General features: G+C 45.3%; 1 protein-coding gene across 1 annotated transcript in view; it reads right to left on the bottom strand.

Annotated features, from left to right (window-relative positions):
• Positions 1-13,941, bottom strand: part of UBASH3A (ubiquitin associated and SH3 domain containing A) — a 25,603-nt gene extending 11,662 nt beyond the window's left edge. Inside the window, exons 1-8 of the mRNA XM_035896431.1 lie at positions 13,787-13,941; positions 10,518-10,571; positions 8,696-8,882; positions 6,275-6,473; positions 4,952-5,121; positions 3,862-4,070; positions 2,003-2,129; positions 1-56 (exon numbers count right to left, since the gene is read on the bottom strand). Coding sequence (XP_035752324.1) covers positions 1-56; positions 2,003-2,129; positions 3,862-4,070; positions 4,952-5,121; positions 6,275-6,473; positions 8,696-8,882; positions 10,518-10,571; positions 13,787-13,899 — 1,115 coding nt within the window. The 5' untranslated portion in view covers positions 13,900-13,941. The remainder of the gene's footprint in view (positions 57-2,002; positions 2,130-3,861; positions 4,071-4,951; positions 5,122-6,274; positions 6,474-8,695; positions 8,883-10,517; positions 10,572-13,786) is intronic.
• Between the last annotated feature and the right edge of the window lie 2,030 nt (positions 13,942-15,971).

Raw genomic sequence — 15,971 nt, 5'->3', positions numbered from 1 at the left:
CTTTCCCCGTGGTGCATCACCAGCACACCTCTTCGCAGGGTGGCATTCTGAGACACCTGTGTAAAAAGGGGTCTTTGTTACGATATTATATATAACCTGCATGAAAAGTCTGGATTCCTGGATGCTGCTCAATGGAGGAAGGAAGAGCAAACCTGTCCTGGGAGGTTTATAGCAAGCACAGAGGGGGAGAGAAAGGAGCTGCTATAATAGGTGCCTATCTTTAGGACAATAATAAGCCTGACTGGCTCTCCACTGAAGGCAAATGAAAGAGATCCCTGACCTTCACGGGCTACAGATTAGGTTTTAACTCTGTGTTTACACTAGTGAAAGGTAGTGCTGATAACAAATCTTTTAATTCCTCTATGGGAAGGAATTATAATTTTAATACATATCGTATGGCTGGTATAAAAAAAAAGAGGGAAACTAGCTAAAATTTAAGTGGTAATGCTCTTTCCTACACCAAAACTAACTAGCACCAAGCTCATCCTTCTTTTCCTAATGAAAACACTTCTTTTGCCATTTTCATAACTGTGGCCAAGTCTACAGTGAACCCAGATCTCCTCTGAGGCCACATTTTTACTCAGACTGCATGGAATTACAAACAAGTTCTTAGTAGTTTGGGGTTAGTATACAATGCACATTAAATACAGATGAAAAGATAAGGAGGAACAGGTTGAAGTCTTTAAAATTTTTTCAACAGTAACCCATCACAGTGTTACTGCTGCAGCACTGAGGTTAGCGATGTCTATCTTCAGCAGCAGAGAAGGGAACTCTTAAGAAGTGGTTTGAGTTTTATATTCATGTATTCTGCTGAACACTATTGCATTTCTGCCATGAAACACGAATCACCTGCCATAAGATCAGAGTTTAAAACTAAGGTTTTTGTGGTCTTGCTCTTCTGCTTAAGAGGAACCCAGAGGCTGGGGAAACTCCTGGACTGGAGACGTGCACATTGGCATAACGTGTTCCTCAAGCCAAATGGTGGCTCTGCCACAGATCTGAGCTAGATAAGAGAGGCCAAGAGCAATCAAGAGCCGGTGGAAGGACATGTGACTTGTGCAGAAGTTTCTTTCGTACAGCCGTACACACAGTGTCCTGGGAGGCCCCAGGATGGAAGTTCCCTCAAGATGCCCTCAAGTTTCTTTGATGTTAGCACAAACAAACCTGGGGTTATCCCCCAGCAGAGTAACAGGCCATGGGGCCAGGAAGCCCAAAGGGGTTTCTGCAGCATGTCAGCGTGCCAGAAAGTAGCTGGTAAGGTAGTGCAAGTGCAAATGTGCTGTAGGTAAAAAAAACAGAGTCCTTTTTTTTTTTGCTCTTCCTAACAGAAGACCAGTGGAAAACCTGGGAAAAAAAATTGATACAGGTCGATTTTGAAACTGGGACAGAAATGTAATCCCATCAATGCTGCTAACCTTTCCAGCTAGCTGTTCTGTTGCTGCAGTTCTATGCAGTTATTTGCAGTAGCTATGTATTTAAAAATACAAAAGAAGATAAAACTTTAAAATGTGCTAAGGTGTGGGACCACGTAAACCACCAACATGACATCCATAGAATCTGGACATAAAAATAACAAAGAACAACATTACTCTGCTATGAACCTATATGAAAGTCAGGGGAAGGTGTGCCTGTGTCTCACTTGTCAGACTTGTCGCCATACCTCTGCATAGCTTGCCCAGCAAGGCTGCGCACAGATAAACCTGAGCAGAGAACTCCTATGTTGTGCTATTTATGTGCTATTGTGACAGGAACTAAAAAGAGTTTTATGGAAGAAGGCAAGAGTAATATACATCATATATGTTATAAAATATTTATGAGATATTATACCATACAGTATGAGTGTGTGAGTGTGTGTGTGTATATATATGTGTGTGTGTTACAACAAAACATGAAAATGTGAGAGGGAAAAAGGAAGATACTGTTAAATTCACTAAATTATTTTAATTAATAATATGCCTGCACAAGCACATGGCAAAGGTAAGAAATGGAAGAAAACATTTACCTGAACAGAAAGTACATTGGTTATGCTCCTTGACGTACTGGGATTACGGACTTCTCCATTCACCTTTACATTAGGTTCATTTTCACTTTGGGTGAAGAATCTTGAAGCTATTGCAAAAACATATTCCCTGTAGAAATAGCAGAAGTGACACACACACAAACATGTGGGCACACACACAAATAGAAGAGAGTCGTGTAAGTCAGGATTCATATTCCATTCAATATTTTTTGCATGCTTGCAATCCATTTCATGACTTTGTTCTTGATTTAGAATCTTCCCAGTAAAAATGAGGCTAAAATAATACCAACTGATGGCATATATTGGGTGTAAACGTGCTAGAGTGTGATCTTCAAACAGGAAATACTACCTGGTTGCCTCCTTTCTGTCTCTGAGGCCTCAGCAAGAAGTGCACCTACACCTCCTTGCTTAGAAAAATCAGCTCTAATCTACAAGTAGCATCAGCCTCACCATCAGCTGCAGAGCAAAGTGCAGGAAGCCAGACAGATGCCTGCTGATACAGGTTAAGTCAACAAGACGACGGTGGGCTCAGGGTGGTGGAGTAACCTTTGCATGGTTTCACTTCAAGTTAACTTTGAGAGCTCTTGACAGGAGAAGAAAGAAGAAAGCACTGAGCCAGGCTGAAGGCCTTTTAAAATTTGTTAGGGTGTTCAGGTTCAAGAGCAAACAGGCGTCGTCCCTTGATCAGCTGAACTAATGAACTACAGGTGTCTGTGTGTGTGTCACAGAATCACAGAATCACAGAATCGTAAGGGTTGGAAGGGACCTCAGGAGATCATCTAGTCCAACCCCCCTGCTAAAGCAGGCTCACCTAGAGCATGCTACGCAGGACTTCATCCAGGCGGGCTTTGAATATCTCCAGAGAAGGAGACTCCACAACCTCCCTGGGCAGCCTGTTCCAGTGCTCTGCCACCCTCAGAGTGAAGAAGTTCTTCCTCATATTCAACTGAAACCTCTTATGTTTCAGTTTGCATCCATTGCCCCTAGTCCTGTCGCTGGACACCACTGCAAACAGACTGCTTCCGTCCTCTTGACTTCCGCCCTTAAGATATTTGTATGTGTTGATGAGATCCCCTCTCAGTCTTCTCTTCTTCAGGCTGAACAAGCCCAACTCTGTCAGCCTTTCCTCATAGGGGAGGTGCTCCAGTCCCTTTATCATCCTAGTAGCTCTCCTCTGGACTCTTTCTAGGAGTTCCTCGTCTTTCTTGAACTGGGGAGCCCAGAACTGGACACAGTACTCCAGGTGGGGTCTCACCAGGGCAGAGTAGAGGGGGAGGAGAACCTCCCTCGACCTGCTGGCCACACTCCTCTTAATACACCCCAGGATACCATTGGCCTTCTTGGCAACAAGGGCACATTGCTGGCTCATGGTCAGCTTATTGTCCACCAGGACTCCCAGGTCCCTCTCAGCAGAGCTGCTATCTAGCAGGTCATCCCCCAGCCTGTATTGGTGCATGGGGTTCGACCTCCCCAGGTGCAGCACTCGACACTTGCTCTTGTTGAACTTCATCAAGTTCCTCTTTGCCCAACTCTCCAGCCTGTCCAGGTCCCGCTGAATGGCAGCACAGCCTTCCGGCGTATCAGCCACTCCTCCCAGTTTTGTGTCATCAGCGAACTTGCTGAGGGTACACTCTATCCCCTCGTCCAGGTCATTGATGAACAAGTTGAACATAGTGTCCTATGTCTTTTCTTCCAGAAGTCTCAGCATCCCACCCAGACCCCCAGGACCCCTCTCCCTCCTGCCCACACCACCTCCAGCTCCCGCCTGGCAGCCCACAGCCACAGGTCCCCGGCAGGAAAAGCGGCTGACATCAAGCCACACCCATGAAACCCCAGCTTACCTGTGCTTAACCCATGTGTCTGACTCATTGGCCCTCTCAGTGTAATTTTCGGGAAGAAAACCCCTGCAGCCGGTCCTATGTGAGGTGCCGATCACCCAGCCTTCGCTCACGTCAGACTGCTGCGTCGGGTCAACGTAGATGAAGTCCCCGGCGTTGATCATGAGTTCATCGATGTTCTGGGGCTTGTACTGGAAGAGGGCCCTCAGCGTCTGGGGGGAACGCACGGCAGGGTCAGGCTGCTGCCCGGAGCCTGCTGCAGCACATGCCGCAGCGGCTCAGGGGTGCATGGTCCACTCTCTGCCGGTCACAGCAACTGGTGCTATTTTCCACTCTGCAGCGTGCTTTTCAATGGCACTTTGGCAGAGAAAAAGGAAGACACTACCGCATTTTGCAGTATGTGTAAAAATAGGCACTTGGTTTTCGTAAAAGTGCTTTTTCCCTGTAACTAGTACAGACTTAATTTGAAAGCAAATAGCAAAAATGTTATCAGCTATTTTTGTGATTACTTGCAGCTCTCCTGAGCGTGACCAAAATTCATTATGAGACTTGTGACAAAGCGATATACTGATCTGACTGATCATTCCATGATTTAAATTCTGAAATAAGAACTGGAAAAATGTTCACTGGTTTTAACTAATAGTCTGTTAAGCAGAAAATCATCAGTGAGACCTGTGCCCTGCTCATTGATATTTAATCTGTGCAGTTTTCATCATGGCTGGAACAATCAAGAAAACTAATTTTGCTGAATGGAGTTTTACTGCAAAGCTGTCATCTGCCAAATCCTACTAAACATTCAAGGACCATAATTTCCTTTCCCTTTATTTTCTCACATCATGGTAAGATTAGTTTTTTCCCCTGGAATTTGGAATTAGACCTTGCTGATGTGCAGGTCAAGCAGCCTATCATAAAGGTGTCTTCTACTGATTCATGAGTACAGTTTTTCAACCCAAAGAGGTACTTGAAACAAGCAAGTTTTTTGAAACACTGTACCATGCATGCACTGATTTTCTTCATGAAAAAAAAGGCAAGATGACTGTAGCAAAGAGTCAGACCGCGGGCTCTGAAGATTAGATAAATCTGATGACAGTACCTGGTAATGCACAAAACGCATGTCCCGTGAGTAGAGAGCAGCTACCCACTGGCAGGTCTCCCCTGGGTTAATGCATTTGGCCAATTGTTCCAAAGTCTTCTGATGGTGAGGATAAAACTTGTGAGCCAAGGTAAGGTGGAGTTGTTTTAGGCAGGGCTTCACATGGCAATCTAAGAATGAAACAATCACGTCACAACATAGAAGCGAAGGTAATTTAGAGCTGCCCTTCTTGTTTTATCCTACATGCTTTGCATGATGCAGGAAATATCACAGTAATTAGTAGCAGAGTAGATCATAGTTTTGCTGAATAATGGTTTTGCAGAATGTCATGGTTTTAATCATGCCAAAATAATTCACAAATCTGGACTGGATTTGCTCCTTGGCTTCAACTGGGAGAAAAAAAATGAACAGGGCTTGAATTCCTCTCCCAGTCTATGATGTAGGGCTACAGAAATGATCTGAGGGCTGGAGCACCTCTCCTATGAGGACAGGCTGAGAGAGTTGGGGTTGTTCAGCCTGGAGAAGAGAAGGCTGCGGGGAGACCTTGTTGTGGCCTTTCAGTACTTAAAGGGGGCCTATAGGAAAGATGGGGACAAACTTTTTAGCAGGGTCTGTTGCAATAGAACAAGGGGCGATGGTTTTAAACTACAGGAGGGTAGATTTAGACTAAATATAAGGAAGAAATTCTTTATAATGAGAGTGGTGAAACACTGGAATGGGTTGCCTAGAGAGGTGGTCAATGCCACATCCCTGGAAACATTCAAGAGCAGGTTGGACGGGGCTCTGAGCAACCTGATCCAGTTGAAGATGATCCTGCTCATTGCAGGTGGGTTGGGCTAGATAACCTCTAAAGGTGCTTTCCAACCCGAAGCATTCTATGATTCTATGTATTGCACTCATTTATCCCAGATGAAGTTATGCTGGGGCTGTGTCCCTTGAGTCTCCACTGGTGATGCAGTTTCCCTTGGATGTCACTGGATTGGTCTCAGGGATGCAGTCGGGCCATCAGGCTGGGCCATAGCACCATGGGGATGGAGGTGTGGGAACAGGGAGTATTACACCCCTGCCCATATTGGATATCCTGATTGATGGCCTATCGAGTCACACAGCCAACCATTTCAGCTTCTAGACAAAAGCACCGTGTCTTCAAAGTCTAAACCATGCTCCCCTAGCCATGTTGTTTTCAAATCTGTAGGAGGAAAGGGTGCTTGCTGGCAGTAAAACATCAGCTAAGCTTCCCCAGAGACACAGGAGATGTTTTCAGTACCATGTGTAAGCGTTTGTGCTACAACCCACCCCTTTTCCCTCTGATGTTGGTCCTACCTGCCAGGGCTGAAGCCTCTGATGAGAATGCCAGAGCAAACTCTTTGAGGATATTTGCATGGCTCTCACCAATGAAGAAGCCAAGGTAGCTGGTGGATGAATGTAGTGATAGGGAAATGGATGGCGGAAAGCTCTGTGAAAAGCTGTCACCAACTCTCTTCAAGGTGTCATACAACAACTCCACTTTCTGGTCTTCACACTGAAAGAAAACAGAGGAGGAGCAGGTTTTACCCACCGGGTCAACAGCCGCTATCATAGCCTGTGTTACACAGTAGTACCAGAATACAGTGCAGGCATTAGACTGCCCAAGACAACACACCTATGAACTTGCCTGAAATTCCTGGTATTAAAGTCAGTAATTTTAGGCAGTTTGATCAGCACAGTATCCTGGTGCTATAATAGGAGATGGAGCCTTCTACCAGGAGGTGTATCTAGCTTGGGTAGGAAAAAGCCAAAAGATTTCACCATCTGACAAGTGTGCGGTAACCTGCCTGAAATGAAGGAGGGATCATTATTTCCCTCTTCAACTCTTAAGTAAGAATTTGTGTTAGTAGTATCCTACAACACTTAGCTGAAATCGCTCCTCCTAGAACTTCGAGATCTCAGATGCTGAGCAACATACTCAGCAAAATTCATAAGGTGTCTTTGTCGTTATGATCCTTACTCCTCTAATCACAACAGAGCCATGCTTCCACAAAAAAAAAAAAAAAAGGCAATTAAGCAATTTAAGAAGTGAAGAGGCAAAGATGGAATTTGTGTCGTCCAGCCAAAGACAGGAACACTAACGATGCTCCTTTTCTGTGCTACTTTATTCTCCTCTGCAGAACTATTTATTGCTCCATTTAGCCCTTACACTGGGTCAAGCTGCTGAAGGGGAAGAGCAGAAGAGAAGAAAGCTCCTCCTGCTTAGACCGCCTGTCTCTCTCGAGCATTTCTCAGGCCACAGGGAGGAGGGATGCACCAAGGGGGCACCAGGCAGACTGGGATGTGGGGGGACAGGGGCCGGGGGGGATCCTGCATCAGGGCACGTGCCACACAGCAAGCTCCTCTGGGGACAGCAAGTCTGGGAGCTGCAAAGGACGCGGGAAGTCAGGAAACAGGAGAGGGCCTGGTCAGGAGAAGGAGGTGGGAGCCAGGTCAGTGAGTCTCGCTTGCTGTCTCTGAGACGTCCAGGTCAGCTCTTGCTGACAGCCAAGGAACAGAGAACAGCACCAGAGGGTGCATTTTTCCTAGAAATACGCTGCCTGAAACAGGGCTGAGATGCACGAGGTGAGGGTTGCAATTCAGTTGTCTCTTCCAGGGGCAGGCCTTTAAACCTGACACCTTTCAAAAGCATGACATTTGTTATTAATCAATGATTTTTATTCTGTATAATTGTGAATAATGGCCGCACGGTACCATTTGGCAACAAAATACTCTTATTTTCACTGTCAATACTTATTGGCATGTTTTAGCATAGAAGTATGATTAACAGAATAATTTTTGTTCAGCTGCTTTAGCACATGTCTGTTTCAGCGCATCTCAGCTGCCGCACCATCAACATGTGAAAACTGGATTCTAGGTGGCTCCAGAGCTTTTCCAGACCAGTGACCCTTTGCTGGTCTTTGCTGACACTGGCACATTCACCTCTGCAAGAGAAGCAGCTCTGCTGGGAAGTTCTCTAGAAGGCCACCTAGGAGATCAGTAGCATCTCTAGAACCAGAAAACAGCCCACCAGGACTCCAGCTCAGGAGCCTAACTTCCATGTTAAATTATTGACAAGTGACTCCATTGCACTGCTGGACTTCAGTCTGCCTCCCCTTGCTCCTTCCATCCCTGTGCATTCTGCTTCTCTCTTTTTCACAACATCCAAGCTTCAGTAGAGGGAGTAAAGCCTGGGACATGCCATCATAGCAATGACCTTCTGGCTGGAGCTCTCTGGGGAAGGCAGGGGGTTCCCTGAGATTCCCATAGGCATAATACCAAAGCTGTCTACATCCTGTGATAACGCTGTTGCTGCTGCACAGCTGGCTGAAGGCAGCCACTGCTGCCCTGACCAGAAAGGTTTAGCATCCTTGATCGATGCAGCGATGGGCACGGTCTCTGAAGCCCGCCGACAGCTGCATGTGGGGAGCAGTGCAGCCTGGACGGATCTAGATGGATGCTAGACACGTGTCACTCGGCTACCCCGAAGCATCCCACCGTCCCTAGCATCCAATTTTTAGGTATGCTGAGGCCTAAGGTGGGTAGCTAAAGTGGGTGGTGGGAAGAAAGCCCCCAGTGCCTATGCGGGGGCTGAACAATCAAATATTAAGCAAGCACGCCTGGACCTAGGTCATGTCAGTTTGCTCACCTAGGAGAAGTTCTGGTGTGAGACAATGGCAGGTGGCCCAGTTTCACCAGTAGTTGATATTTGACCCTTGCATGTCTTTCATGCCTTACCGTGAAGAAATCGCAGAGAGTGATGTGTGGAAAAATCTCATGGGCTCTATTTTTCCCGCACTGGCGTTTGCTCTCCTTCCAAAACTCTTGCAGGTGGTCGTGCAAACGGCCGGTGGGACACAAGTAAAGAGCATACTCCTGAGGGATTGGGTCATCCAAAGAGGGATCATTGCAGTGGGAGTGCAACCTGAAATCAAGAGCATGTCACAGGGAGTAAGTGCGTGCATCGCTTACTCTTGTTTCCTGTGGTTGAAGGCATCCATAGTAGAGACCAGAAAAAGGAAATACAAGGTTGTTATTTTCTTACAAACGAAAAGCTAAAATAAAAGGTCCTTACAAATTTTCTCTCCGAAGTACTAACTAATGGAGAATGTTTTCTTTTTTTCTGCTTATTTTTTGCATACTTTACATTTTATTATGCGCCTTCACTTCTTTCAGTGTCAGAAAATGAAAGACAACAAAAAAGATTTTTTAAAGGGTTTTTGGTGCTATTTTCCCCTTTTTTTCATGACTGGAAACAGAGGACTGGAAGAGGAAAAAGAAGCAATGGGTAGAAAAATATTGAAAAATAACAAAATAAAAACTAACTGAAGATTGAAAAAAAAATACTCAAAAAGAGCTAGCCTTTTTATTCAGCCCTAATAAAAGCAAACAAGACAAATCAGAAAATGCACAAGCAAAGATCAGAAACTTGTATCCCATGTAATGATATCCTTCACTTTGTTCTTCACATGCTGTATGTTTGGCTTCACAGCTGTTGGATTGGGAGTGATTGTTGGGAAGCATGGTAACACCCCTGACAAAAAATTATATGGGATGAACACGCCATTTTCAAATGTCTCCTCTAGCTTTTCACACAAAAAATAAAGAAAAAAGCAAGCAAGAAAAAAAAAAATCACAACAAAACCCAGAAGAAAGTGCAAGGGAAGACTGGATTTAATTTGAAGGTGGATGTGGATTAAAGCAAAACAAAATCAACCATCAGCATAGGAATACTCTTTGAGAGTGTTGGTACAGAGGAAAAAACTTTGTAGGGATCAAGACTAACAAGTGATTTTGATGCTAATGATACCTTCCTCTGACCACCAGCCTTTCAGCTTATTTTGTAGAAACCCTTTCTCAAAGGGAAGAAGACGGACTGCTTGCCTTCAGCCACGGCCATTTAACTCCACATCGTTACTACACATGTTTGTAACTGCAGCCATGGGTTTACAGCTATTTTCCCTGTTTCCTTCCTCATTTTCCTCTGGGACAGAGACTCCAGGTTTCCCCCAAGGACCCCGCACCCATTGCCCGTGGGTGCACACCACAACGAGGTGTGAGCACTGTGTGGAGGCAGGGAGGACATTTACCCCATGGGTGCCTCCGAGCGCCTTCCCAGACATGTCCTGGTGCGTGCCCGCAATCCTGGCTCAGAGCCCAGGAGCCCCTTGCAGAGGCAGCGAGCAGACCCCGGCGGCCCCAGCCATAAATAAGCAGGAGACTTAAAACTGAGGAGAAGTGTCTGCTCAGAGCAGCCGGTCCCATGGACTGACTAACACCACTGAGTAGCTGCTTCTGCCCAAGACTGCCTTTTCTTCCCCAGCTTTTTTTATTTACCCCTCACCTTCTGCAAATAACCTCGCTTCCCAGAATAAGTACAAATACAATTATTTCTTTCTCTGCATGAACTAAAATGAAAAAAAAAAAACCCAAAACCAGCCTCAGATGCAGGGGTTTTTATGGCAGTTAACTTCATATTTGGTGGCAGAATCAGCACATGAACAAGGATTTTTAGCCAGGTTTAATGCGAAAGGACTCCTTAAAAATCACAGGTGCTTACCATTTTGCAGCGTCTTCTATTGTCTTTTGTCCAGTAGCAGCCAAGGCTTTTTGCCTAGAAAAAACCCAAAATGGATTAATCAGAATAACAGAAAGAAAACTCCTAGAAAGAATGGACATGCTGTGGTCACCAAGTGTATTTTCCAGTACAGATGACTAGGTTATTCCTGGCAAATATTAATGTTCTTGAGGCCCTCCACATAGTTTTTTCCACTGCAGGTCTTTAATTCCTTGAAGACTGGTAACCTGTCCTCCCCACAGGATGTCCTTCTTCATGTTCTGGAGGTGTTTCCTTAGCAGCCCTACTGATGAGATGGATTTCCTTAGGGTTGGGTAAACCATCCATCCACACACTGTAAGAGCAGAGTTTGCTCGATTTGTAGGATAATGTTCTGGTTCAAGATGCCAGGCCCAAGCCCATACATATAAACAAAGCAAAACATACTTATATTGGGGTTTGAAAATCTGGATTGAGGATCTCCCATAGGCCAAGCAGAGAGCCAGATCTAAGCCACCAGTTCGGCCCAAGGTGAGGGACAGTATCTCACATTTGTCTCCTTTAATGCAACTGACATTCTCTGGGGTCAGATTTGATTCGCATTTCCTTTTCTCACAAGAGCTTTCAAAATGTCAGCTACGTGCTTCACATGAACAGGTCTCTGTGGCTAAATGCTAGGTGGCTGGTGAAGGATTCCGGTGTTTAAGTAGCACCTGCACCCATGAACCCCATTTCCAGCCCTGTAACTTATCTACAAACTTCTCAGAAGAGACATGAAGGGGACGTAGAGACAGCAGACGTGGAGGAAAACCCGCTAAACTACTTGGCATCTGCTCACCTCTTTCCTTCTCTCTTGGGGCCATCCTTTCTGGCCACTGGGTCCTGAGGGCATTGATTCATTTAGTGTCCTCACATTTTTATCCTCCGTCCATCCCTGTGACACCTGAGCATGCACCAGCAGTGCAGTGAGTGCGTTAAGCAGCAGGACTCAGGTTCGTCCTTGGTGCTTCCTCCTAGCCTTCTGTCTTCTCTCTAGTGCAAAACCTACACATGGGCTTGTTAAAAACATTTAAATGTACTTGTGTGTATGTGCAGCCATGCCTGAGTCTTTAGTGGGGGCTCAACATAGATGAGGGCCAACGTGAGTCTTTCCACTCAAGCTTTACCTTCTACCTTTCTACCTTTCTTCTCTGTAAAGTAAATCAACTACCGTGGCCAAATCAATGCAACGCCATGAGCTAGCTGCTCTAAAATGAGCCTGTTTCCTCTGTGACTGAATACTGCACGTTTTCTTTCCACGCCTCTGCTGGCTCCCTCTTCTCCATCACACCAAACACGAACAACCTGTGTTTTTGTTTTGTCTCCATGCAGCCCTTCCTGCTGTATCCTGTTGAAATGTCAGTGCCTGCCGCTGCTCGGGCAACGATGCCAGGCTCTGTCAACCACTTGTTACACCTCAAAGTAAATGTTTTACCACTTCATGCCATACTGCTCCTCCCACTCAGAGAGAGGCTCTGTGCCCTGACGCCAAATGGGGCTTGACTTCAGCTTTTCTTTGCTATAGGGCCTGCCCAATTGTAAATGTAGTTAAGACAAGCAAGACCTGAGAGCATGGACCGTCATGCGGCTCAGTACTATCTCCTTGCTCCCTTGTGCTCCTGTCTGTGACTGTTCCCACCTTCTGTCTCATCATAGACATTGGCCGTAGGATGCTTTCCAGCAGGGTTTGTAGAGGCCTAAGTGTCAGGAGACCATTAGGCTGTGACTAGACAGCCTATACTTCCAAGATGAGCAGTGAAGATTGGAAGGAATGCATAGGAAAAATTCTTTATATAGCAGTGTCTCACAGATGGAAAGTAGGAATAAACCACTGAAAATCTGTATTAAAAATAGTGTCTTTACAGTGAGAATAAACTGTCTCTTCCCTAAAGCAGAAACTGCTGACACAGTTTGGTTCTGTGCAAGCACCAAGGGAGGCCCATTTCGTTGATCTGATGCTAGGCTTGATCCTCACATGTTTGGTTTTTGCTCTTTAGGGAAATGTTGCTTTGGCATGCTGGTTCTACATTATGAAATATTTTGTAATATTTCTACCCAGCCTCATATTTCTCAAGCCAGGACATCTCAAAAGAACAACTTTTGAGTACTTTCATTTACGGTTCAATCTAGGAACTACAGAGACAGCTAAAAGGTTTTATAAAAACACAATCGAAATTTTGGAGGCCTTAAAGTCAATAAAAGCAAATAAATTAAAAAATGAAGTGCTTTTGGATCTTTTTGTCATTTTATGTTGATTTGCATAATACTTCTGCCACTGTTTCCCTGTAAGCTGTGCCCATCGTGTCTAAAGTTTATTCACTAAACACAGCCATTCCTAAAAAAGCAACACCTACAGATGGAACATTTTCAACTTGCTTAATTTTCAGTCAAAAGGGAGAGATCTTGCTCTCCTTTCTAAAATATTTTTATAAGGGGTTCTCAGACATTTAAATAAAAAGATTTATTTTTTGAACAGTTTGAACCAAAGTGTCCACCCTTGCCCTTCAGAAGTTGGAAAATCCTCCCCAAAACTTCCCTGTCCAACCAGAGTGATGTTTGGTGGAGGAGTGACCACCACATTTATTTTTTATTAACTTGGTTAGCTGCCACCAGTTAATCTCTCATCCTTTGGGATTGCCAAGAATAGTGTCTCATTCTTTACTATTACATTTTCCAGGCTGGACATGCTTTTGGAACAAGATCCTGATTCAAGATGGGAAGAAAAACTGACAGACTTATGAGACATCTTGTTAAGGAAAGCTTACTCTTTTAAAACAGATTCCAGTGACAAAATCCAGCAGGAGATCTTTGCCAGGCCTGAAAAAAACTTTGTACAGAAGTTACATCCACATTTAACTCTCTTATAATAGCAGTGATAAGCAGAAAAATATGAAAGAGGATATGAAATCCCAAGAGCAAACTACGGACATAACTTCTTAACTCATTGTGAAGCCTCTCAACCTGAAGACGTGGAAGGGCATGTGTCTTCAGATATGCATGGTATTTATAAAAATGGGTACAGAACAGGTTGTTTTTTCAGTATGAGCAATACACACTGCTCTACAAGAAATTCAAAGCAAGACAGGTCTGATACCTGTGTAGGGACATCACCCCCGGGAAGCAGCACGCTTTCTTGACGAAAAAAGCGAGCTGCCTGCTGTCAGGATCTTATGAGAAATACTTGTATCTTAAATATTTCTTACTGTGCAAAGGCAAATGAACATACTACTCACGCGATATGAGCCGTGAATCCTTTGGCGAGGAGGGACTCGAGGAGTACAGAAGGGCTTTTGCTCCTGTGCTTGTTGGCCACCTTTGCGTACAGCTGTGTCTCAGCCACCGCCATCTCCTCCGATCTTCCCTTGGCCGTGTGCTGAGGGCTGACAGAAATTGGGACGTGGGAGGAGGGTGCAAGGGAGGGAGGGAGGGAATAAGAAAATGAGAGAGAGAAAGAGAAAGAGGCAGATGAAATAGAAAAAACCTCAAACCTCTCGTGATCTTTTCTGACAAAAGCTGACATCCTGTTTTGGTAGCATCTGCATCTCAGAATTTTTGTTTTAACGTGGCTAAAAACGCTAAAGCTATCTGCAGGCTTTTCCCATCCGCCCCAGCAGAACAAGATCAGTAGTCCAAAGATAAACACTACAGTCAGGGTGGTCTCACTGAAGGGTTGGAGATGGGAACTTTTAGCCTTTCATTTTAATTTGTCTTCTGAAAGCCAAGAAATCCACCTGAGCTGCTACTGCAGCATGGGCCAGGTGAGCAGAGATGTCCAGCAGCATGTAAGAAGTTAGACTGTAGGCCAAATTCTTTCCCTTTGGGCTCGATTTTCAAGACCTCCCATCTCTGTCATACACAGCTCCTGCTTTGGTCTTCTCAGCCAAAGGCTATAAGCCAGCCAGCTGTACAAGGTCAAACCCAATGACCCATCTAGACATCATGCCCTGAGGCTGGGCTTGGAGCACCTCAGGGTGGCAGCAGGGAGAAGCCTGTCCTTTCCGGTGGTGCCAGTCCCACCATGGGAGCCTTTGCAGAACTGCGCTGGCTGGTCCTCAGGATTTCCAGCATGGCCAGAACAGGTGAAGAAGCTGAAGACAATTTTATCTGTCCTGGATGTCCACCACTCCCTGGGGAGGACAGGACATCTCACCCCATGGTCACCTAAGCTGCTGGTCTCATGAAATGGACCCTCACTTTCTCTCCCCTGGTTGAAGTTCCCCTTGGGTCACCTGGCCAGTTTGGGCTGCTTCTCCAACCATTTGTCTCTGAAGCCCGGTGGGGAGAGCATCAGAGCACTGTGAGCAACTCAAGAAGTGCAGCTTTCCTTATATCTCCTTGCCTGCTTTCTTTTTTTTTTTTTTAAATTTTCTTTTTCTTATGTGCCTCTGTGTTTCCCTTTCCAGGGAAGGCTGCTGAAAGAGTGGCCTAAGTGATGATATAGAACTCCTGATGTCATGGCCTAGGTGTGAACAGCTAATAGGATAGTGACATGGCGTCCTCTCCTTTGGAAGTGCCAGTTTCCATCATGCACAGCAAAGGCACTGAACAGCTTTCCTCATTGCAGCCATATTCCAGGGACATGGGTTTTGCCATGGAAAAACTTCATTTCTTCCCTGACATCTCAGGAGCCTTGTTTCACTTACATCGCTGTGGCTTTTTGCTTCATCTCTCCTCCTCCTTCTTCACTCCACCCTCCCCTCTGTCATCAATCTCTCTTCTTAGTAAAAAAATGAAGCCAAATTATTACTACTCTTGAGCATTTTATGCAGCTGAGCATATATTTTCATTTTTTAAATCCCAGAGTACAAATGAGTCGATACTTCAGAAACATGAGATACTGCTTGCAAACTACTTCCAAAATACTGTGCAATATTTAATTATAAAAGTTATCTGCAACTAAAGCATAGGTCTTTTTCAAAAACCCTCTTTACGAGAGCTTTTTGCTGCAAGCACACAGCAAAGGCCAAACCAAGTGAAGGAAGATCAAGGTGAGCCTATGGGCCTTGTGTGCTGAAGAGACAAAGCACCTGGAGCTTCTGCCTTCTGCCACCCACGGCTCTCGGCAGACTCCTCAGCCGCACGCGTTTTGATAAAAGATGAGCAAGCGCGCTCCTGTGCAGTTTGTGGTGCTCCTTTGCTGAGGGGGTTACGGAAAGGTTTGCAACTACCACGATATTACCTGACGCTCTTAGGCTAATTAAGGAAGGTGCTGAATTTTTATCTTCCCCTTTCCGTAGCCATGCCATCGGGGGCTACCCGATACCCCTTCACCAGGTTGAATTACACAGGCTGCTGCCATGATGCCGTATGCAACAGATGACTGAACGGGCAGCCGCGGGCGGCTCCGTGAAAACCTTTCCAGAGCAGACTGGCTTAGCAACCTCAGAATTTCCTTTTGGTTTCTTTTGATAATGAAGA

The sequence above is a fragment of the Egretta garzetta genome, unplaced genomic scaffold (genome assembly GCF_000687185.1).
Source record: "Egretta garzetta isolate BGI_Z169 unplaced genomic scaffold, ASM68718v1 scaffold45, whole genome shotgun sequence".
Lineage (NCBI taxonomy): Eukaryota > Metazoa > Chordata > Aves > Pelecaniformes > Ardeidae > Egretta > Egretta garzetta.
The sequence above is the reverse complement of the archived record's forward strand: the minus strand, read 5'-3'. Positions and strand labels throughout refer to the sequence as shown.